This window comes from Centruroides vittatus, unplaced genomic scaffold (assembly GCF_030686945.1).
Source record: "Centruroides vittatus isolate TY-2023 unplaced genomic scaffold, ASM3068694v2 scaffold_1209, whole genome shotgun sequence".
Lineage (NCBI taxonomy): Eukaryota > Metazoa > Arthropoda > Arachnida > Scorpiones > Buthidae > Centruroides > Centruroides vittatus.
This window is the reverse complement of record NW_027122673.1, coordinates 287,084-312,931: the sequence shown is the minus strand read 5'-3', so window position 1 is coordinate 312,931 and position 25,848 is coordinate 287,084. Positions and strand designations below refer to the sequence as shown.

Here is a 25,848-nt window from a genome sequence, read left to right as displayed (position 1 = left end):
CTATTCACCAATAGAGTACATTAAAAGACGTCAAAAAAAATCAACGAATATGAATTACTCAATGTATATTATAATAATTTTATTCGTACTTAAATACACTAACATTCTAATACAGCAAGACTCCACTTAATGTAGTCGAGAGGTTCTTAGAAACAGTGAAGATAAACAAAATGACATGCAACAAAATTAACTTTACCATTGACTAATTGACATAAACAAGATTTAATTCGGTTATTGTTCTAACTTAATCGTATTTAAATCTTCCAGCATTTATTTTCCACCTCGTAAAATCGATTTTACAGTTTGTAAAGAAAATTCAACAATGATAATTATAAGTGATTACATATGCACATGTATCTTTCCTCAATAATATTATAACAAATGTTAAGTGGGGACTTACTGTCCCTGTACAGTGCATTAATGAATTACAATGTACATTTTTAAAATACACTCAATTTACTAGATTTATGGCAATAGCAGGCAGGCTCATCCTCCAATTATTCTTAAACTGAGGATTTATTGCATTGTATTCGAAGACGTTCAAACAGTCTCGCTTCCGATAGAGGTATCTGTTTAATTTTAATACGATTTGTTGCTTGACGGCACTCACTTTAATCCATGATGCCGTACTTTCCGAATTAAAATTATTCCAAACAAATTACTAGCGTGAGAAACTACACACACTGTAAATTTATAAATTCTGGAACCAGGATTTTGGAAATAATGCACTTATTTTTCCCTTGTTAGTGTATGAATAACTAAACGTTTCAAATACATTGTAAGTAGTAATTAAAGTTATAATAAAACGATACACAGTAATGCAAATGTCCTGTAAATTTCAAAGTACCTGCAAGATGGGATGGGAGGGTGCCAGAGCCTATTGAGACTATCGTACTGTATTTATTCCAGTAAACAATAAATGGCATATGCTGCTTTTTTTGTTTGCAACTGCATCGTTTATTAGAATGCACTTACTATTAGAGGGGTCTATTATTTCTATTCTTTAGGAATTGTATGCAACTATTATTCAAAGAAGACTACTAAAAAATTAAGTAAAAAAATTGAAAAGCAAATTTCACATTAAAATACATACAGAATACTGTATAATTGTATGTGTTTTGTTGTATATAAATATGTGCGGCGCACAGTGTATTTTTACTTTTGGCCCAGTAAACAATTTCGGTTGGACAACACTGATTTAAACAACAGTATTTTTATCATCACGTACTAAATCTACATTTTAAAAATGCGTAATAAAACAGCTAAATTATTCAAACATCTTACAGCGATTCGCGAAACATCTTGTCTCGCAAATCTCGACTGCGAGGTCTGTAAAAATGCGCAGTAGCAGGAACTAGTCTATTTACTAAGCAAAGGACGCAGATTCTTTGACGAATCTTAGACAAGGCCACCGCGAGTTACCAAAAAGGCCATTGAACTTTAAAATTCCGGAGTCGAGTACAATGCATTGTTCGGTCGATACACATGAAACAATTCGTATATTTTATGCATACCAAAAGAACTACGATCAACAAAACTAATGCAGATTCTATTTTTAACATTTTTTTTCAAAAAAAGAACACTTTTTTAACTGGTATACTTACCTTCCAAGTATATCGTTGAATCTTGGATCAAGTATAATTTGGTATTTGTCAAGATAAACAAACAACTCTTCGGTTCCCAATACTTTAGCAATACGAACAAGCTGGAATTTTCATTTTAAAAAATTAGTTTTAATAAAGTTTATCGCGTGATTTTAAAGTTTTCCAAATAAAGTTACCTGGTCATAGTTATCGTGCCCATGGAAAAAAGGTTCTTTACGAAAGATCATGCTCGCGAGCATGCATCCAAAACTCCACATATCCAAAGAATAATCGTACATCTTGAAATGAAATAAGCATAGTCAGTCAAACAATATGTAAAAATGTTGTTTTAATACTATATTTATATTAATAATAATTTAATATCAATAAACCCTAAACACAATTCTTATTATTTGAGAAAACTTTGATTTAACAGACAATTTCCAGTCCATTTGTCATGTGAAAATTAACACCCTGATAAATTTTAAATGATTTCAAATGCAATTAAATTAACAGGTTATTGTTATTTTTCAAATCCATGAGTCACCACTCAACTTCATGCAGGATGCATCTCCATATATTTAAGTTTTTCATTATTATTTATTTGTTTAGTTAAATACAAATGGAGTGTATTTTCCAAAAATTAATCATTTATCTATCTCAGTTCAGTTTGTATACTCGTTTATTACAATTTTGAAACTATGGTGATTACGTAAGCAATATTATTAGGTTGTAAATGAAACGGCAGATTTTTTACTTCTGACTGAGCATTTATTAATTTAAAACTTCAATCAAATTGTCTCCAACATTAATACACTTTTCCCAATGCAATTTGATAGAAATCACGAGAGTGAAAAGCCAAAAAGTCATTAAAGGTACTTTTATTGCATCCTCTTCCCGGAAGACTTTCCTTGCCAAAAGACTATCCAAACATATAAAAAAAGTGATAGTCTGTTGGCAAAAAGTCTGGAGAATAAGGTGAATGGGAAGAATTTCATTTGAATACTTTCATTTTTGTGAAGAATAATTAAAGAACTGTAAATCCCCAAATGATGCTTCCTATCTCTCTTGCCAAGTTCGTGCGATACCCATTCGTCGAGCTTTGACTCTCTCTAACACGTTTAGATATCGAGAAATGGTCAAAGAATGTCCGGTATGTTTGATCTTTCTGCGGTTTCCCGGACAGTCTGGCGACGTTCCGATTCGACAATGGTCTTCGATTCTGACTTTTGAGATTTGTATTCCCGGAAGGAAATTTTCCAAACCGATTTTCAGGTGGCTCATTTGCAGAAACTACACCGAAAGTTTTTTATTGGTATTTTGGGCTGTTTTGGCTGCATTATGTCCCCACTTATACTCGTAAAAGAAAATTATTTGATTTCTTTTTTCCACGCCATCAGAAAAATACTCTTAAATGTGTGGAACCCACAATATAAATGACATTATATTTTTAAATTCAGATATTGTGTGTGCACTCTTCAATTGAAAACTTACAGCACTGTTTGCAAGGATTACAAAATGAACTAAAAGGTCGAAAAGTTTAAATTTTAAAAACGGCGATTTTGTTTGCAACGATGACACACGGGAAACTTCTGTGAAATTAACACTTCTCATACATATAATTTTAAATACACAAATGTATTTATGTAAGTAAAAACAGATTAATTGATTCTTAATACACAATTTCAGAAAACCTACTTTATTATATAACGAACTCTCAGCTTTAAGAGACGCTTCTCATCAGAATTAGTCCTGTAAATCGAGGTTTCACTGTACTTCAGTTTAGTACCAGACTATATAGTGCCAATTTCGGGAGACAAATACTCAATTAAATTTAGTAATACCATATTTTGTTAAATCCCCATAAGTTTTGTAATATTTTCTTTAAAAAGCAACTAACCGTAACAGAAAACTTGCAATTTTCTGGAATTTGCGTGCGCCAAAAATCAAAAGACTTTCAATTTTTCAACTAATGTTTGTATAATAAATGCTTTAATTAAACAGTGGTTGCTGTAGGACAACAGATATATGATGTAGAGAGTATGCTCTCCGCCATCATATCTGTAAAATTTAAGTATCAGTTGACGTGTACCGTGTGACACGAGGTGTATGCATTAAGAAACTTTAGTGGTTTTTTTACATTTTAATATACATTGCAATGTTTTCGGATAATAATTAGCATAATTACAATAATTTAAAATGGTACCATTCTTTTCACAAGACCCTATATATATATTTTTAACTAAAATTTAAACTTAATATCTACACATTCATGCTAAGTATGTAAGGAACTGAGTCCGAACCTTATTTTTTATTTTATTATTATTTCCGTTTTATTATCTTTTTGTTTCGGGTTTATGTTTATTTAGGACGAAGGTTCCCCACCACTCTCTTGTTAGTAATGAAAAATGAAGAAAAAACAACTCACGGAGAAATAAGCGCCATAGGAAACATCTTGCGCACTTGCGCTGCCCGGCGGAAGTAACAGTCCGCAGAAAAAAAATGGGGGGGAGTCCCCACAATCACTAGTAGAGAAATACTTGATAAACCGTCTTAAACATCCCAGAAAACTATGATAAATATTTTGTAAACGGTTTATAAGCTTTGTCGGAAACTTAAAGCTGCCAGAAAAGAAAGTTAATGTTAGCAACTAAGTATGTAAATAAGGGGAGTAACCCAGCTCAAGTGTGACGTCACCTCACAGTATAAAACCCGTACGTTAACCGAAGAAGGAGAGGTGATTTCCAAACCGAGGTGAATTCCAAATCGAGACGACGTTGAGAGCGAGGTTAATTCGAAAGCGAAGTATTTTCTGATAGAAGTCCAGATTGATAATTGGACGATCCAAGGTGCTAAAGAGGAGTTCGATTGACTGATTTCGAAAGTATTGAGGAAATAGTTTCTTCGTATAGTGAGGTGACGGATAGACGTTTAATTAGTAAGAGATTTTGTTCATAGTTGCTAAGTATTTGATTTGTCGAATTTCAAAGGGGAATTACTATTAAGTTAAGCTAAGTTTATTGTCGGGTTGACTTGTTGATTTTCGTTAATAAATTTTGTTTGGAATTATTGATATTTGTACGTAGTACGTTCTAGTTGCTAATTAAATATATTTGAACTTTTGATTTGACTTGATATTTATCGTTGTTATTACTAATTTTTCGGTGCACGCTTAAAAGCCCAGGCCTGGCAAACTAATCTCGAATCCGCGTAAAGTACCCGTTAGGTTAACGGAAGTTTTACCGACCGTAATTATAGTTGATTTCCTAAGATACTAAATTAAGTACTTTACAAGTATTCTTTCAAGAAAAGTTAACGACTAGGTATAAAAATGCAATGAAATTAAACTAAGGATGCTCTCATCTGTCTGATTTTTCTGAAAATACACAATTTATAATTAGATGCTTCTATTACTAGAGTGATATACTCGAGACTGAACTCCTATGCGGAATATGTCCGTATCAATATAAAACATATCTCGGTTGATTGCCTCATCAGGAAACCAATCAACTGAGATGTGTTTTACATTGTGTGCTACTCAAATATGATTGTGCAATCACAAAGTATTGGCCAGTCCCGAGTTAATCGTCCTGTATTGTTACAAGGAAAACTCCAGTTTTGTTTTCACGTGTAAAGAATAACCAGTCTTTTATTAGCAGTTATATTTTTAAAATGTCAATATATGTGAGACGATTACACTAAATAAATCCAACAAAACTTAAAAAAACAAACTTACTTGATAGTCAGAAAGTAATTCTGGACCTTTAAAGTATCTAGATGCAACACGAACATTATACTCTTGCCCAGGATGATAAAATTCTGCTAATCCCCAATCTATCAATCGTAACTGGAAAGAGAAAATTACGTTTTAAGCTATTCATAACACAGACTCTATTTTTAAAACGATAACCTTACCTTTTTGTTTTCGTGATCGATCATAACGTTATGCGGCTTCACGTCTCTGTGCATAATGCCCAGACTATGACAGTAATCGAGAGCCTGAAATTTAAGAATTTAAATAATGCAATTATATGCTAAAACAATTAATAAATATTTTCGGCAAAAGGCGAGATGCCTTTCTTCGTAAGTTAATTAATTTATTATATTTATTTGTGCATTATCAGCACTTTTATTGTACATAGTTTCATAAGAAGTAAATTTGTTACAAATTAACTCTTTCGGTACATTTAATTTACATTGACAAATCAGTGCAGTGCTCTTATGTATGCCGGCAGACACGTGTAAAAATAAAGAAAACGATTTTTCACACTTAAGAGCACGCTCTTATTTGCAAGGAAATACAGCAATAATAATAATAATAATAATGAACTTACAGAATGAAGCCTATAAATACGTAAAATTTTACAGCTGGATAACATTCAGCAAGGACAAGTTAAAAATGTGATTAGCAAAGAATACATTCAAAGAATGAGAAAAACTACCTAAGACTGAATGGTGGAAATACCATCAAAGTCACCAATACTTGGGCCTTCACAGCCAATTTCTGAAGCAGATGGAGGGGGAAGTGGATGAAGATAAAAGTGAGAGATTCTGGGGCAATTAATCAATTAGATTAATGGTAACGTGTAATGATGAAGTGAAAAAACCCAAATCTCCACCTGGCATATCCGTTGCCCTCTGGTCCGTTAGATAAGACGATTGAATAACCTTACAAATCAACAATTTTTAACATTGTTTTGAGTAAGTTGCTGAGGTAAGTCCCAACACCTAATTGTTGATGCGGGAGAACGTCAAAATTGTTTAAATTATGCAATAAAAAGAGAGTCCTAACACCTAGCAAAATGTATCAACAATCTGGCAGAGTCATGAATTTTTTACAGCCCTCGTCGGCCAGATCAGTGACATATCCTGAACTTAGACCACAATAAATCAAGTCACCTGATTTTACTCCCACGGTCAGTGAGGATAAAAAGGGTATGCACCCGATCGTCAGGGAAATCGCCAAAAACAGCCAACTCCTTGCTGGTCCTCCTGCCAGTCGTCTTACCTCTGGTCACAGATGTTCGAAGACTTCACCGTCTACTTGAAGTCCGAACGAGGTATGTTTAACCAGTATATGTAAACTCTCTCTTGATCGACTTAGTATAGAATTTAGATTTAGTATTTAAGAAACTAGTACCCTGCTAGAACTACTCGTCTAGGATCTAGTGCTCGATAGAGGCTAATAATATGTATCAAATTGTATTTAGTCTTCTGTAATCTTTTATGTTTATATTAAACTTGTTGAGTTATTCAAATGACTGCTTCATCTCGGGTATTGCCAACACCTTATCGACGACCTTGCTAACCCTCCCCACTCAAACTACGAAGTACCCTCCTATTTGAACGTATCTTTAGAAGAGTAGAACTTAATATTTGCGAGTTAGGACGCATTAAATTTTAACCTAACTGGTGTCAGGACCTGACAAAGTGAGTGGGACTAACCTGACAAAGGGGTTTAGAGTAAACCACTCAAACCCCCAGCTTCTCACAATAGCAGCAATGGCTTCAATTGGAACATTTGAAAAGAGAAACTGAAGACTTGATTCTAGCTGCTTAAGAACAGGAAATTAGAACAAATGCAATCAAAGCAGATCCAGAATGTAGATCGTGTGAAGCAGCAGCCGAAACAGTCAACCACATACTCAATTCATGCAGAGATTGCACAAAATGAATATAAACAATGACATAATGCTGTTGCTGAAATGATTCACCAAAATATTTGTAAAAATTATTTGCCAATAGCCAAGAACTGGTGGAAACAGCATTGAACAAAAAGGAACAAGTACTGTGGGGATTGTAGAATCTGATCAAACAAGTACTGGCACGTAATGCGCCAAATTTAACAGCAGTCGAAAAGAAAAAAGTGTAGCTAATTGATGCAGCAATACCCGTGAAAGAGCAGAAGAAAAACAATCAGAAAAGCTCACAAAATGCCAAGAACTAAGAACTACAAGTTTAAAGATTACGGCACAAACCGACAGTCACGATTCCAGTGGTCTTCGGCATACTGGATGCCGTGGCACTCGGAACATCTACGTGTCAACATAGTGTCTGTTTGCCAAACTACAAAAAATTCCACTGCTAGGATCCACACGCATACAACACTAATACATTGTATCATCTTAGTTCTCGGGAAAAATGCGATGCGTACGTTGCCCAATAGCAACCAAAGAACCGTCAGTCACGATTTTGCAATGTCGACGTGTGTATTATTAATGATTTGATCAAAAATTAAAACTGTGTCAACAGTCGATAAATATTGCTAACTTTTATCCCATTTCGTATGTTATTTACATTTACTGTCAATAATAAAATAGAATTCTTACCTTTAATAATTCATACAGATAAAATCTGATATCATAGTCTGTTAAGGTTTGATAGAGTTGCTGTAAAACAAATGAATAAAATTAGTAAAAACTTTTATTTAAATTTAAAAATGACAGGATAATTATAATCTAATGTGTAATTATTAAAGTAATTAAAACACTTTATATCACTCCGCTGTTATTTAATAAAAACAGAACTTAATGAACACGAAAACAATATTTAATATTTATCTAATTGAAATTTTTGAACTGTTTCGTTTTACTATTTTTTATATCATTTTTTTTGTAAAACATTTTCTTTTTGACTAATAATTTATGGAATGTATAGAAACTTAAAAATACGATTTTTTTGGTAAATTTAAGGCAAAAAAATTGGCGATTTTCACTGCGATTTTAGACCCAAAAACTGGCGAAAACTTTCGGCTCTAGTGATAACAATTTAAAAAGTACAAAAATCCATAGAACGTAAGCATGCAATAAAACAAACTTTTTCCTTAATGCAATGCTTAATTTTTGCTTTGTATTATTTACATTAAAGGTCCATTTACACACAATAGTGACATGACCATGCAGTGTCCGCTCGGTGCAGTGATTTTTTGCCGGTGGAAAATCGTTAACCTAGTTTAAAACCACCCTGTCCAGACCCATCCATCACAGTGCCGTGCAGTGGCAGTAGCGTGACCGTACTGTGAAAGTTGCATTTTACCGGAACGATATTTTCACCGACGATAAATTTTGTTTTTCAACGGATTACGAACATTTAATTGAAATAGTGCATCAACACCATGTTCTATTTGATTTATCTCATCCGAAATACATGGATATTATGGTACAAAATGAATATCTCTCTGTTTTGTTCAATAAAATATGAAATGAATGTTGGGACATTCAAAAATATTCAAAGAATTTAGATTTGTCATCTATTAATTCTTTATAAAGAGTATGAAACTCCCTTTCTGTTGACCTTTCTAGTTTATGCTTGATGTAGGCTACCCACTTGTGGCGCTTTCTTGATTGTATCAGGTCAGTCCATAAGTTCGTGAGTATTTTTAGCTACAAAAAAAAGCAGCAAAAAATTTTAATTAAATTTTATTTCAATCTATAATGTATTCACCATTATTTTGTACAATTTCTTGCCATCTCGATGGTAGCTTTTTAATCCCATCTTCGTACAATGATTTTGGTTTTGAATCAAAATATTCAGAAATAGCCTTTTTTTACATTGTTCTCATCCTCAAAAGTTTTCCCCTTTTAAAAAATTGTGCAAACTGCAAAAAAGATGATAATCACTGGGAGCAATATCTGGCGAATATGGTGGATGAGGTAAAATTTCCCAGTTGTAGCTTTCAAGTTTCTGTACAGTTATTTTTGCAGCGTGTGGTCTGGCATTGTTATGCTGCAAGAGAACCTGCTTTCTGTTCACTAACGACAGTCGATTTTTTTTCAATTTTTCATTTAAACGCTCTAATTGCTCACAATACATTTGAGCTGTAATTGTTTGATTAGGTTCTAACAGCTCAAAGTGAATTACACCTGACATATCCCACCAAACAGACAAAAGAATTTTTTTTTGGATGCAACCCACCTTTTGCAGTCGGTTTTGGCTGCTTGTCGTGATCCATCCATTGTCTTTTTCTCGTCACATTATCATAGGGGATCCACTTTTCGTCTCCAGTAACCAGCCAGCAAGAAAAGGTTCTAAAGCAATGCGGGATAAAAGAGACGTGCAAATGTTTACACGTTGTTGTCGGTTAGCTATTGACAGTTCGTGCGGTATCCATTTTCCTAGCTTTGAAACTTTTCCGATTTGTTGTAGGTGTCTATGAACAGTTCCGTGGGATGAATTTAAACGTTCCACAATTTCATCAACTGTTAAAGATGGTTCTGCTTCTACTAGTGCAGAGAGAGCATCATCATCAAAGTCAATGAATCTTCCAGTACGAGCCTTATCCTCCACACTAAAATCATTGTTTCTAAATCTTTCAAACCACTTCTGCGCAGTCCTTGTACTAATTATAATTTGATTATGTACAGTATTTATTTTTTTGGCTGCATTTGTAGCATTCTCACCATTTAAAAGTAAAAAGTATAAAACATGTCTTTTATATTCGTCAGTTACTTCCATTTTAACAAAAATAAACAACTGAAATGTTCACAATTCTGAACAGTATTATATGAATGAGATCCAATTTAACACTTCAGTGTAAAAATTATCACATTAGACTGACATTTTTAACAGCAAAACAAGATTTTTCTCAAAGTCATAAAAATGCACATGGACTTATGGACTAACCTGATATTTCTTTCTCTTCTTCATTCAAATGTTTAACAATCATAGCCAATTCATCCTCAGAAAAGTCCATGACCACTCACCGAGAGAACGAAACAAATAACGTCACTGTCGTGTGTAAATATTCATCACCGTGCCGTGCCAGGCATCACTGTCACGAAACGGTCACTGTGCCGGCACATCACTGTTTTGTATAAATGGACCTTAATGGTTAAATATATGCATTCTATAACTATTTAAGATGGCCGAGGAGATAAAAACCACCAAACATCAAGTTTACGCCTAACCGACGAGGAATTTTCCAGGTTTTATTCTCGTGTCTAATACTTAGAGGCCCATTTTCTATATAAAATCTTCCTGGGCCACCTCCCTCGGTGCCTAATCCCATCGACTGAACGTAAGATGCCAAAAGTATGTTATAAATTATAGATGAATTTTATAGGTCTGTTTATTTTATTATAATGTTTTACATCGCTGAATATCGTACTACTATAAATAGATCGAACTGCTAAATTTAAATATTGCCGACTCACCTTAAAATCTGTATTGTTCACGTGTTCAAATATTAAGGCTGGTGTTCGAGACTAAAAGAAAAGCATTAGTTATATTCAAAATTTTTAAAAACTATCATAAATACATTATATATATATATAAAAAATTCTAATAATTTCAAAATATATAACAACTCAAGCTTATATTTAATAAATAACATAAAATGCATACAATAGGATCTTTAACTACTGCCTGCAAGTTGATTATATTTGGTCCACCACGCAGATTTTCAAGAATTTTGATTTCTCGCTTAATTTTCTTTTTCTTGACAGGCTATCAAAGGAAAATAACACGTTAAGTCATTGTTTTTAATATGAAAACTTCATTCAAAAATCAATCCTTAGACGTCAATGCTAATTTTATAACAAATGGTTGCGACGAACCCAGTGAACTGTATGGAATTCAATTGAATATTTTATAAAAGTAAATTATTAAATTTTACAGTATTGTCCTACGATTGAGTTGTCAATAAAAAAAAGAAAGAATATATCTTGTGCAGCTTCTAAAAATTATCCCGGTAGCATTACAACCTTACGGGTGGGACTATATGTTGTGTGAACGAACTTTCTCCCAATGCAATGTAGAGTTTTCTTCCAAATTGAACCACCTTCACCCACTAATAAATCAAGTTCATCAGACAACGCTTTCTCTATTTCAGATTACAAAATCACGTCACATCTTCCAATTTGACGGATTCACAATCCGATTTGTACGTTTCAATCGGTAAAGGTTACATCCTCCTCATTTTTACTATCATTATCCGATACGTTAGTTGAGAGTTCCAGCATTTCTCCTCAATGAGAGTTCCTTGAGTACAATGAAATATACTCTACTCAAGGATGAAAGTTGACTACTATTGTACTGTACTGATGAAAGGACTATTAGCGAGTTATTTGCAATTTTTAATTAATCTATGTTATAAAGAAATGTAAAATCAAATAAGAAGCGGCAGAAATCATAATTCCTCGTTAAACGGGTAAAATTTCTAGCAGATATAAATTTAAAGACGCGAACGAGTCCGAGAGACTCGCAAAAACCATTTAAAAGGTCGAATTTTTTATCATAAACTCAGAAATTGCATAGTCCAGTCGCAAAAAAACTTTACGTTTTCAATTAAGTATGCAATAATCATATATAATAAACCTTTTGTTATTTGTAAGTTTTATCACAGCCTTTATTTATCTTGCCATACAAATAAAAATTGCATTAATTGTTGCTTATCATCTAATCAAGAAATGATTGTCAAATGTGTGATATTTTGGCATAAAAAATAATAATGTATTATTCAATTTTAAGGGTAGATGCAATACGGCCTAGTAGTAGTAGTAGTATCAAAAGGTACTGTACTAACAGTTTTGCACATCGCATTGAATTTAAACAGTGTCCTCATTCAGATTATTACCAATCATTTTAAATAACTAATATCCTATCTCGCTGCATAAAATGTATACTGCTAGAAAAATCGACATTAACAGGACGGGCATTCTATTCGACAAATGTGTAAGGAGATACAACGTCTACACAACTCTTACTAAATTTACTTTGCATCTTTATTACATTATATTCTAAACTCACTGAATAAATCCTGTTCCCGTGTCATTTTGTTGAATCCTTGTCTTTATATCCCGACTTACTCTCAAAGATTTTATATATATATAATCTATGAATCTACATATACAGTGGGCCAAAGAAATCTTAAAATGCTTGGAAACTAATATTCGAAGACAAGCAAACAAAGGTGTTATTTTATAATCATTTAAAACCTGATCATCGTATATGGATGAAGTTGTAATGTATTTGGCTTTCACATTACGCAAATAATGAACATGGAATAATTTTTGGATAGATTAAAAATGGTTGTATGGAAATTTATAAAGGATTTTTAGACCATTTGTGTCTAATTGATCAAGATTTTTTTTAAAAAATGGATACTTTTAATTATTTAAATTAATACAAAGCAGTTAATTTTTTTAAATGTAATATTCAAATGTTAGAATAGAAGTTGCACGAAGCGATTTAACTCTAAACCGAACACTTATTTTGCTTGGTAACTCGTGACTGCAGTAACATTTTAACAACATGGTCCATGTTTTATATTACAAGACAATCTTCTATGAGAGATTCCTATTTGTCTCATACCGAGTCGTGGTCCAAGACAAACAGAAATCTCTCAGATGATGCTAGAAGTGTCCGCATTCGTCCAAAACTGCATCACCGTGGCACCACATTTGCAAAGCTAGCCAACGGGGTATCGCATTTTCTCCGAGCAATTGCGGCAACTGCTTCGTCGTGTAATAAAGGATCGTTCCATTCACGTTTCGTGCTCGTGTTTTCATTTTAAATGAAGATATTCCACGTAATAAGTGTTTGGCCACAAGTGAATCACTGTGTAGATTACATAATGGAATGTAAAGGTAGCATCTAAAATGTAATGTTCAAAAACATCAGTTTGATTTAGTGTGCGCACGTGTGCGATTATGTAAGACGAGAAGATACTTCTCAAAAACATTTAGATCCCTCGACTAAGGGTCTGTCAGTGTGAAAATTAATACATAACGCGCCGCCGCCACTTCCTCGTATCGGCAATATCCGAGTTATATTTAAGCGTCAAAGAAAAATTTAATACTCGACGAATGATTTTGTATGTCAAGTATTAAGCTTTTAAATTAATTTTTATGAGCAATTATATCAAAAACCATAAAACTATATTAAAAAACGATTATTTTACTACCCTACATTTTTTAATTGAAATTACGCTGAACTATTATGAACAGGTGCGATATAACTGCCGATTGTTATTGCACCGGGCATTGAACTTTTCAGAATCTCTCACAAAGCTACCAAATCTTTAATTGTATCACTTAAAATGCAGATTTGAAGTTAGTTTATGTTTTGACTATGTTTCATAATATACAAATATCTTTAAATTCCAAATATTTCGAACTTGGCCCACCGACATTACCGAGACGCTTTTTGGCAAAATTTCAGATTTAAAGAACAAAATATACGGCAACAGATATTTATATATCGCTTTTAATTTTTCTAGTGTAAAATTAGTTACGATTCGATATAGATTTTTAACGACTCTCTGAACGTTTTATTTTTAGAATTACATTAAATTCTTTTAAAATTATTTTTAAACATTATATTTTATTGATTTTATTCCTCGTCGTTAAATAACACACAGTTTTTTTTAACTATTATTTAATCGAGAGATTTTTTTAAGAGTTTACGAAGATGTTTGTCGTCGGAATCTACGTAAGCAATTTAAATTCGAGTCGGTTTAAGGTTTAATTAAAGCAGACAATTGAGATTTTTTCAGAGATTTCTTAAAATTAATTACTTCTGCTATAAATTTTATATAATAAAATGAAAAATTGCATTGCCGTTCTACATTTTAAACTGCGAACCGATTTCGTAATATTTTTGGAAAGGTTCCAAACTCTGCCGTCACTTAGCAGAAACAAATCAAAACATTTGAAATTAAGATTTCAAAAAGTATTTTTAGGTCACGATTATTAAAAAAAATACTAAGTATTAAAATTGCTTTGTTTTTTCAATTATATTATTAAAAACATTACGTCTCCTTACACAATATTAAAATACGTTATGCGCGCTTTCCTGGAGTTTTAACAAACTTTAATATTTGCTTGGTGATTTGCTTTTTGTCTATATATTACAATTTTTGATACACGGAGGACTTATCGCATACTTTCGACATTCGTTGGAGTAATCAATTTTAATCATTTATCATTGTTTCGTAACATAATACTGCCTGTACTTTAGAGTCCGTAAACACTCCAAATTGTAACGAGCATGGCCGACGAGGGACGGATAGACTGTCCGAAGTGCGTACCGTAGTTATAATAAAACTGCATTCGTCCGTTACTGTTTGATTACTCCGACAAATGTCAATAGTGTGCGATAAGTCCTCCGTAGAGCCAAACCTTTAATATTTGCATTCTAGCACAAATAAAAATTATTAAATATTTCAGTTACAGATAGCTTAACATCATTTTAATTTATAATAAATTTTAATCAAAAAATACACTTACGTAAAACCAGATAACCGGAGTGGTTAGTATTCGGGTCGCAAACGTTTTCGTAGCCTCTTCTAGGCTCTTCTTCAGGCTTAGTAGTAATAAATTCGAATATATTCCTTTTTGAAAGAACCGAGTTTCGAATTCCGTCACGTGAAAACGTTCCAACATATTTTTTAAACGAAACGATCGCCGTTCTGTGTAGCGCGCATGCGCTTCGAAGCGGCGATGATGTTAATGTTTAAAAATTATCTTCCAGCAGGAACTGCCACGCTGCTGAAAGGGCCAACTCGTCTTTAAAATTGATGCACGTGGTGTTACATCCTGCTCTGTATATTTCCATAGCTTCCAATAATTTGAGATGTTCCGGGTGGTTAGTGGTGAGGATAATGCGAGCTGCGGTAAAGTCCGCCGTGACTTCTTGATCGGTGGCATATGTTGAGAGAGCTGTTGTGAGCCTTTTGTGTGCTATGTCCGCCTTATGTTCTTTAATCCTTATCCCCATTGTACGTTTGGTGGAGCCAATGTAGACCATATCTCTGTCAAATCTGTGGTCTCTGAGGGGGATGGTGTATATTCCCGGTAGTCTGATTGGGTTCGGAGGATCTTTTCCGTTACGGAGTATTTGGAAAATGGTCTGGCATCTTCTGTAGGCTATACGGACTTGACGTTTTTTGGATATCGTAGCATATATCGATTTTAATCGTGGGTTAAAAGTGATAGGGATCCTTTCAGTATTGTTTTCTTGAATATTTAAGCGCCTTTCTGTCTGATTGTTACACTGTTTCTGGCTCTTTCTGTACTTTCTACATAGTCCCCTTATCAGGTTGGTGTATCCGTGTTCTACCGCTATTTCGTTTATACGTTTGATCTCCTGATTTAGTGCCTGGTGAGAGGAGGAGTGCGTAAAGGCCCTCCTAACCAATGCTCTAAAGGCGCTATTTTATACTGAAATGGGTCACATGATCCCATCGGAATATACATGGAGGCAGTATCAGTTTTGCGATACACCGAAGTGTGTATGTTTGGCCCTTCCAAAGCGATATCTATATCCAAGAAATGGATTTTAGAGTTACTATGGCGTAGACTGGGGAGGAGAGAGTTTTAAGCTGTTGTATCAGTTCAATGGAGTTGGATATGGTAAACTCGTAATCCTCTAGGTGCGTGGTGAGCAAGTTGTATTATCGTGGATGCCCCTATGCTCCTAATATTCGATTGCGCCTTTGCTAAGACACACAAACAGGAGCAGAAGCTAAGACCGGTAGTAGACAAGGCCAGGGCCCCAACTCGAATATTAGAGAAAGCCACACACAACTTGCTCACCACGCACCTAGAGGATTACGAGTTTACCATATCCAACTCCATTGAACTGATACAACAGCTTAAAACTCTCTCCTCCCCAGTCTACGCCATAGTAACTCTAAAATCCATTTCTTGGATATAGATATCGCTTTGGAAGGGCCAAACATACACACTTCGGTGTATCGCAAAACTGATACTGCCTCCATGTATATTCCGATGGGATCATGTGACCCATTTCAGTATAAAATAGCAGCCTTTAGAGCATTGGTTAGGAGGGCCTTTACGCACTCCTCCTCTCACCAGGCACTAAATCAGGAGATCAAACGTATAAACGAAATAGCGGTAGAACACGGATACACCAACCTGATAAGGGGACTATGTAGAAAGTACAGAAAGAGCCAGAAACAGTGTAACAATCAGACAGAAAGGCGCTTAAATATTCAAGAAAACAATACTGAAAGGATCCCTATCACTTTTAACCCACGATTAAAATCGATATATGCTACGATATCCAAAAAACGTCAAGTCCGTATAGCCTACAGAAGATGCCAGACCATTTTCCAAATACTCCGTAACGGAAAAGATCCTCCGAACCCAATCAGACTACCGGGAATATACACCATCCCCCTCAGAGACCACAGATTTGACAGAGATATGGTCTACATTGGCTCCACCAAACGTACAATGGGGATAAGGATTAAAGAACATAAGGCGGACATAGCACACAAAAGGCTCACAACAGCTCTCTCAACATATGCCACCGATCAAGAAGTCACGGCGGACTTTACCGCAGCTCGCATTATCCTCACCACTAACCACCCGGAACATCTCAAATTATTGGAAGCTATGGAAATATACAGAGCAGGATGTAACACCACGTGCATCAATTTTAAAGACGAGTTGGCCCTTTCAGCAGCGTGGCAGTTACTGCTGGAAGATAATTTTTAAACATTAACATCATCGCCGCTTCGAAGCGCATGCGCGCTACACAGAACGGCGATCGTTTCGTTTAAAAAATATGTTGGAACGTTTTCACGTGACGGAATTCGAAACTCGGTTCTTTCAAAAAGGAATATATTCGAATTTATTACTACTAAGCCTGAAGAAGAGCCTAGAAGAGGCTACGAAAACGTTTGCGACCCGAATACTAACCACTCCGGTTATCTGGTTTTACGTAAGTGTATTTTTTGATTGAATCACCGGTGTGTAAGGAAGATTGAATAATAAATTTTACTTCCAGTTTCGGTTATTATACTTAAACTGTTCTATTTCTTGGACAACTATTCATTTTACTGTAATGTTCCCGAAGACGAGCAATACCTCACAATTTCATAGTCTCGTTTGAATAATGTATAAATGTAAAACTTAACTTGACAGAGCGCTCGCCACGGAAGAGTATCATTCCGTATGTGTTTCGACACTCGTCTTTCACTTTATATGCAAATATTCCACTATATTAGTATCCAGTCCGAGCGAATCGCCCTGTATTGTCATCGTGTTGTGTATTTGTGAAAAGAATGTTATCTTTAAGAACTGCAGATGAACAAAGTCCATTTTCTTAAATAATCTTCACTCCTCTTTACTATCACCTCTATTCAGGGGAAAGACTAGTGTCATTATGATCTTTCTTCTAACTTAATCCTGCTATATGTGGCGATAATAATAATAGTAAATAAATTTGGCAAGCCAGTATTAATCCACACACTGTTTTTCATAGGGGGAAAAAAATACACACAGTGTGCAGACAGGCTAAACTGTCAAACAACCCATTGAACTGAATATTTAACAAACTATTTTCAAACCCGTCCCAAAAATTCCTTATCAACCTATAAGGATCGACACCGACCAACATTACAAACATACAGCAGAAAATATATTGTTTATGCAAATCAAGATTAGAAATATTATAGAATACTTTAAATTTTAAAAAATGAAGCAATATTGTTAGAAATATATACCAATTCAGTGTTCGCATACAATATAAATCAGTACATGAACTTTACAAGCTTATTTTCAAGCTTTCAATTTGACATAGTCGGGCTGGAAGTAATTAGGTTTCTATCTTATATCGTCATTATTAATTAGAAATAAATTAATTTCAAAAATTCCAGAAGAAAAGATCAGCCTGGAATGGAACTCAGACAGCTCCTGCAGTTGCATTGTCAGTTATTCTATCTAAATTGTTTTTAGCTCTCTTCTACCCTTTGATCACTGAAAGGTCCTTTTTTCATACCCATCGTAGATTTAGCCAGGCTCACAATGAAGACAGCAAAGTGACAAGGAACTGGCCAAGACAGACCATCATGAAAAATACCTAGAGGTCTTCCACTATCCAGATTCAATGCGGGTCATCCAGAACATAAGTTGATACCTTAACTGCCTCGGTCATCTACTGTAATATTTTCTAATTATAATAGACTCTTTCTAATCTGGTTTCTCAGTCGTCCACTATCAGCCGATTGCAGAGACAGAGTTTACGTTAAACGACGTTTAACAACAGAACGGCTGATAGATGTCGGCTGGCTGAACCGTGGTTTAAAATGCATTGCAAAGACGACGAGCATCTATTTCTGAACACCCACCAGAGGAATTTCGGCAAAACACTGGCTCTTACTTTCTTTGCCATTACCCTGTTTTAGGAGTCGTTCAGCCAATCGGGTTATTCGTTTGTGACGTCAGAAAAGGCTGCCAGCTATATTCCGAAAGTGACCATTGTTCGGCAATTAATGACGATCCTTTTCCATTTCGACATTTAATTTTGTTGCCAATATGGTTTAAAATACGGTTAAATCCATATCTAGAAAATTTATACTGAATTCGAAATTCGTCTTCGGAATAGATTTTTAAGGAAATATTTCGACGTCATCTCCCTTCGTAACTGTCAAAATGTAATAGTAATAATAAAGTATTTAAAATTATTCACTTTTTATTTCTATAAAAAGATTTTAGTACTTATTAAAATCGTCTCATTTGTTTAACAGAACGTTCTGACTAGATGATTAAATACAAACACTCCGAAATGCATTAACGTTTTATAACCGACACGATACTCGAATTGTAAATAAATGCATCCGATTTAAACTAATTGTAGTTTTAAGTCTTCATCCATTTGAATATCGGAACTGGAACATTTAAAACAAATTTAAAATATTTAATTTTGTTATTTTTGCTCCAAGCAATTAATGAATAATTTTGTCGATTCGTACCGTTTACAACATTTATCGAAGGAATGATATCCATTTTTATCTAAACTTTTCCACCAACAAAACTACCACTCAAATCGAAAAGCCCTCTAAACCTGCCGTCGAGCGAGTCTAGAAAAAGTAGGTCCAATAACTAGTTTCTAATCGCTGTCTACATTGTGGGAAGCTCGAAACGCTGTCTCTGCAACGAAATTTTTCTGAACCGCCGTCTACCCGATCTGTAAACCGCCGTCGGCTCTAAATGTTCTCTTCGCAATCGGTTGTATATGTTCCAGTAAGATCACATTTCCATTTCTATGAAAATGTTTGTCACGTCACACATTGTTTTCCTGATATACAGGTTTCATTACTGTACAGTACTGCATGTTGATGCATTGTATTATTCACCTGTCTACCTCCAAAAGGAATCAGTGTGAAAGGGTGATGCTCCACGCCATTCATTGACTTTAAACATACTCAGTAATCCAGCACTCCTGCTAATCTGGCCTCTTCCTATATAAGGAACAGTCAGATTAAGGAGAGTTTGCTGTACTTACATTGTTCTAAGTCTTAAACTACTTATATTGCTCTAAATTCATTAAATCAGAATCCTTAGACTGAAAAGCATGGAAATTCAGATAGAAAATTGAATCAGTATACTTATCTACAGTCCACACAAAATGAGGTGGCCTCTAGTTCTTTACGTTATATGAGGTTACTATAACTTACGGGGACAGTCCACTTTTACGAGATAATTAAGCGTTCATTTGTTTTGGGTTCAGAAAATTTGAAGTTTTTGTTTTAGTCGATTCCTTTATTTTCAACACAGAAAAGACGACAGATTAGAAATATATTACTACATGTAATAAAGCAGCTAAAATAAGCTTATGCTTCTCACATAAATGAAAACTATTATAAAAAGATTCAATGGAAGATACAATTAATGTAACACCAGGAAAAAAAAAGGCCTCTCTAGAAATGTTGTCATAACCGGACCAATATCTTCTATTATCAAAAAACAAAACTGATACACAATAAAATAAAGTTTTTATCCTGCATAAACTAACAGAAATTAGAAGTTAAATTTAACTCATTTCGCGTTCAAATCATTTTTATAACACAACTTTCCTGTACCAAGTGGAATCTTCTACTACTGTGCCTTCATATGGCTTAAAGAACTAGAAAGGCCACCTCATTGCATGTGAACTAATATAAATATAGTCTACATGCAATGGAATGGCCTTTCTAATTGTTCTTTAAGCATACACGAAGACACAGTATTAATTAGACGATTCCACTCGATGCAGGGATGTTGTACCGAGTGGAATCATACATATATATGTATTGTACATCAAAGTATAGGTTAAGATATGTAATTTATATAAATATACACACACACACACACATTTTAAATAGTAATATAGTGAAAAATCTAATCTAAACTTGTTTTAATTTACATGCTACATATAGCAATATTTGCTAAATTAATTAATAAAAGAGAATTTATTTTGAACTTACCTTCAATATTTTTACTACACATTTCTCATTGTTAGTAATATTGATTGCTTCAAACACTTCGCTGTATTTTCCTCGACCGAGTTTTCTCACTAACTGATAATCGTCTTGATTCCCCCATTCGACGACGTGCGATTCGTAATCCCAATATTCCCGAGGTCTATGCGAGTTCACGTCTGCATAGATTCGAGCTCTACTCGACAGAGGCATTATATGATGAATTGCAGAAAATGAAAATGGAAGAACAGAGAGGTAGAAGTAATTGGGACAAACAGCCCAAGCTGATTTAAGTTGATGTAACACCTTTAGTTATATGATCTGAAAAAGAAAAATTATTATTATTATTATTATTCATGTATTACTTAAATTATAAATGAATTTGTACCTCATTCAAGATATTTATTTAAAAATAAAAGCACTAAAAAAACAAAAATGGGAATGTCAGTTTTAACATTTTTTCAAGAATTCATAGTGATGAATGTTCATTAAACATTAAAAATGTAAAACTAATTTCAAGTGTACTGGTCGGCGCAAAAGTCACTTGCCAGAGAGGACACATTGCAAATTACAGATGAAAAGACAATGTAAATGACTTTAATGACATTTAATACAGTTGCATACCACAACGTTCATGTTAAAAGGTGTCTGCACTCAAATATATTGTTGTACACAATGCAGGGCTTCACGTGTCTCTGCTGCAAGAGTCACATATGGACTGTTGTGAAGAATGGTACCAATTCTGTCCTTCAACTCAACGAGGAAGGTAGACAATATCTGGAAGACACATTGATTCACATTGTCTCACGGGAGGAAATCCATTAGGTATTAGGAGTTGGAGAAGCATGGATGCTATGATGATGGTCCTAGAAACACTAAGCTAAGCATCTCCTAAACAGCTAAGGCAATGTGCACTGTCACAACGTTCTGCTGGAACCAAAGTTCCTGTTGACGACTCAAGATGATCATGCAGAAAATCCAGTAAAGTGATATCCAGCATGTTCCCATGCATGTCGATTCACATTACTTTCGGAGAACAGTGCTTTACTCATCAAAACTTTATTAACACCAAAAGACAGTGATCTTAAACTTTTATCTAGTGGAAACATGATAATACAATTGAATTAATTATACTCTTAAATTTAGTTAATCATTGTAACAAGTGAACTGCAATTTGTCAATTGATTTTTGGGCAACTTTACATGCTAATACATTATGATCAAAATATCATAGTTACTTCCTAATTTTAACAAGTTATCATTTTTCTTACTCTTTTTAACAGTAATGAAATATATATTTGAAGTTATTTACTTAATATAAACACTTACTTTGCTATTATTTCAGTTTCATAAATAATCATCATCATCACAATAATTTTTTTGTTGATCTGGCCGTATAGAGAGCAGGCTATAGCGGCAGTATTGTCATCTTGGCTTGCACGACATCTCGTCAGCAGCGTATTTTTTCACAATAATTCTTTATACAATAGTTTTTTGCTTTGTAAAATATAATTAAAGCATAGCATATCAGAAACTTAATCTTTAAAATTAAAATCTTGATCTTTGCTTACGGATCTTTGTCTTAATTTTGATCCTCGATTACAAGTCAATCTTGCTTAGTTATCACTAACAAATATACTGAATTAACTGTCTTGAACATCCACCCTTTACAATTACATTTTACCTCTCCCCTTTGAAGTGTCACGTTTCAAAAAGTACAATAATTCCATGCAGATAATCCACAAGTTACCTGTTCTTGAAGAATAATTTGAAAGGAAGGGATTGGGTAATGCAATGTGGTAGGTTATGCTAATTTTAAATTCCAGATTCCAATTAAAGTTGATTCACTATATGTCTGGCCAGTAGCAGGCAACCAACCAGACCAATAATTAGCTATTCATACGCTTGCAAGAAATGAGATTAAGTGTTTAACTACAATATATTCCCCATACTATTCTTACCGGTAACTTTATCTTGCTTTTGACCTCCGCCTCAGAGGTATGGTTATATAGTCGTGTGCTATGCAGAGGTTTTATTTTTGTTCTTAAAATTTCTACAGGGTATATATACACTGTCATGTGTTATCTTCACAAAATTACAGCATATAGAATTCAATATCCGAATTACTAGAGTAAATTTCGACATGTTGTAATGATGTTACAATAGAAAAATTTGTTTTATTGTAGATCTTGACCTTTTTTCTGAATACTACAAGATTTACACAAGCAATACTTGGTTTTAGGATCGAATCTATAAACTCCATTACCAATAATATCTCAAGTAAAATTGTCTAAATGGGCATATTCAGATCAGAAACAATTTGCACATGATATTTAATTATCCCTCTGATGATAACTGCGGCAATATTGCTAATACGAGTGACAATTAAATAACGAACTTAATCTATTCGTGTACTCAAATTACAATTAAACTTGAAATTCATTCCAGCATATTAATTAAATTTTAAAATGAACTACAAGCTTTGTGTGATTACTATTTGATGGTACCATTGATCGTCGACAAAGTAAGAGTTCTACTATACCAGCTACACACAAATACATAAATGTAAGTAAAATGCTCGCTGCTTGCTTAATTTTGGAATTTCTGATATTTTTTACTATTAAAATATATAATAAATGTGTGTGTTTGTTATGTGTTAAAAAATCAAGAATTGCAACAACTAACTTTTCAAACTATAAACTCTGATTTAGCACACCATTTGATTTAGCACACCACTGGCACTAAATCAAGTATGGCACTATGTATCTCGCACAACAAAAATTACGTATATTAACAAGGTCTACGCAAGTTGAATTTGAGAGCCGAAAAATCGTGATTCGGCTACGAGAGTTTTCCCGAAGTCGTCATTTTCTCCGAAAGTATTTTTAAACGCTGCATTGCGTAAATGACGAGTCACGATGCACCTCATCAATTTATCGTCAAACTCATTGCCTCCAAGATATGCCGAGCTCGGTGAATGGTTTTCCCAAAGCGAATTCACCAATTACGTCACTCCATCTTAACCAGTTAGTTATTGACGAGTTTCCACAGATAACTTTAAGAATATTCCCAATGCAAAAATCCCATGTTTAGTCATTCACAGATATCAAAATATTCTCTATTTAATACTTATGGAGCAGCACTACCTTTTACGAGTTCATGAGTATTCATTAGTGTTTTACAAAAGGCGGTGCTACATAGGAGAAGATCAAAGTTTCTTACTTTAGAAAATTCATTATTAAATTAGTTGAAACAGGAATATATTACTAATAATTTTTCTTGAATAATTCTAAAAGAAAAAATGATAGTCCCTTTTAATATTAGTTTGCGAGTATTTTAAAATACCCGTTCGGTTACGATATTGTACATTAAACTAATCGACAGAAATTCGCTACTACTGCTATCAATCTAGATATACCAATGTACAATTAAAATTGATTAGATGGATTAAATATTAAGAAATATCAACATATACTTTAAAAATGCATAAACAGATCTTGAAAATGTGAATATTTCTTTTACACATTAAAAAAGGAATTTAAATAGTCAATTTTAACATTAATTAATGAAGATGTCTGAGCGACATTTCAATTTTATCGTTGTCCAAGGTAGTTAATCGTTTTGTTCATAGAAAAATTTATATTGCCGAGAAAAAACTGCTATCTAAAAGAAGATATCCGTATAAATCATTGAAACATTTAATATACAGCGATACCTCGTTTTCGTCGATAATTCGTCCGAAAAAAATCCAAAACCGACGAAAACCGAGGCAATTATTTCCATCTGAATCAACGTAAATCCAATTAATTTGTTCTAGACACTCCAAAATACATACCAAAAACACATTTCAGAGAATTAATATAGCATTAAATACTAAAAGCAATAAGAAATTAATATAAAAAAAAAACTAATCTAAAGAAAATAAATGGAATTATTTGACTAGACACGCAGGGTAACGTCTTGTCTTGTAGAAGTTAGTTGAACACGAGCTTCTAGCTTACATCACCCCGTGGTAAAGTGTGACGTAACTGTCATGTAATAATTGTATGCATTTATGATGGTCGTATCACGAAAAATAATGCTTTCCGGGAGGTCTGTTAAGGGTAACTGGTCCCTATTCGGGTGTTTCAGACATGGAGAAAATCTGAAAAACTCATGACCAGCTCGTCCTGGTGTAGTGTGAACCCACGACCGAACTCCCACCAGTGTTCGGGGAACGGAAACGCTGGCCAATGGTGGGCCGTCGCGCGGGGTAATGCTCACAGAACGAGAAATAACGCCACACCGAGGCGGGAAACATGCAGGTCGCCTTTTGTTTTCGTGAAATTAACAGCGAAGTCACTTGGGCACGCCGACGAAATCAGAGACAAATTTTTCGCAAAAAAAAAAATCAACAAAAACCAAGCTATTACTGTATTTATGTAGTGAAGATGAAGACATTTGTGTGTCATTTGTCAGTTCTAAATGTTTGTTGCATTTACAAAAATTATTGCATCTTATAATATTAAAAAAAAGCATCTACAAGTGAATGTACAGTACTTCTATTAAATTAGTTTAAAATCTTAATAAATGGTATTGTTTTAATTATGTTTATCTATCAAGATGTACTTAATTACCTAATCATTGCAACTTTTCGAAAACAGAATTACATGTTGGATTACAAGATAAAAATGGGCAATGCTCTGAAGGTAAGATATCAACCATCCCAGAAAACATTTAAATCACATTAATAAAATGACTCCTTAAATTTCATTACTGTTTTGGTCTTGTGACATTAACGGATCATTTCCTACTAAAGAAATAATCTGTTACAATCTGCAATAATTTGTCTAATTTGAACTGCTGTAAGTACGAAGTGTAGCATCATAATCAACGAGAATCAACAGCAACTCCAAGCAGATACGACGCCACCGACTAAAATTCTATCGTCGCATATGCCAACGAAAACAGAACTTTTCAAAGTTTAAAAATTAAGCATCTATTTTATTGTCTTAGTAAAATGAGACCGAAATGATTAAGTTCACGTAGATCTTTATTCAAATCCTAATACTAACAATTC

At 33.9% G+C, this 25,848-nt stretch overlaps 1 protein-coding gene across 2 annotated transcripts in view; it reads right to left on the bottom strand.

The window, feature by feature from the left end:
* Window positions 1–25,848, bottom strand: part of LOC136986859 (casein kinase II subunit alpha-like) — a 48,113-nt gene that overhangs the window by 4,486 nt on the left and 17,779 nt on the right. For both annotated transcript variants that reach the window (XM_067284485.1, XM_067284486.1), the window contains exons 2-9: window positions 20,797–21,111; window positions 10,926–11,027; window positions 10,736–10,786; window positions 7,913–7,972; window positions 5,499–5,582; window positions 5,320–5,430; window positions 1,781–1,882; window positions 1,605–1,705 (exon numbers count right to left, since the gene is read on the bottom strand). In XM_067284485.1, coding sequence (XP_067140586.1) covers window positions 1,605–1,705; window positions 1,781–1,882; window positions 5,320–5,430; window positions 5,499–5,582; window positions 7,913–7,972; window positions 10,736–10,786; window positions 10,926–11,027; window positions 20,797–21,003 — 818 coding nt within the window. In that variant the 5' untranslated portion in view covers window positions 21,004–21,111. The remainder of the gene's footprint in view (window positions 1–1,604; window positions 1,706–1,780; window positions 1,883–5,319; window positions 5,431–5,498; window positions 5,583–7,912; window positions 7,973–10,735; window positions 10,787–10,925; window positions 11,028–20,796; window positions 21,112–25,848) is intronic.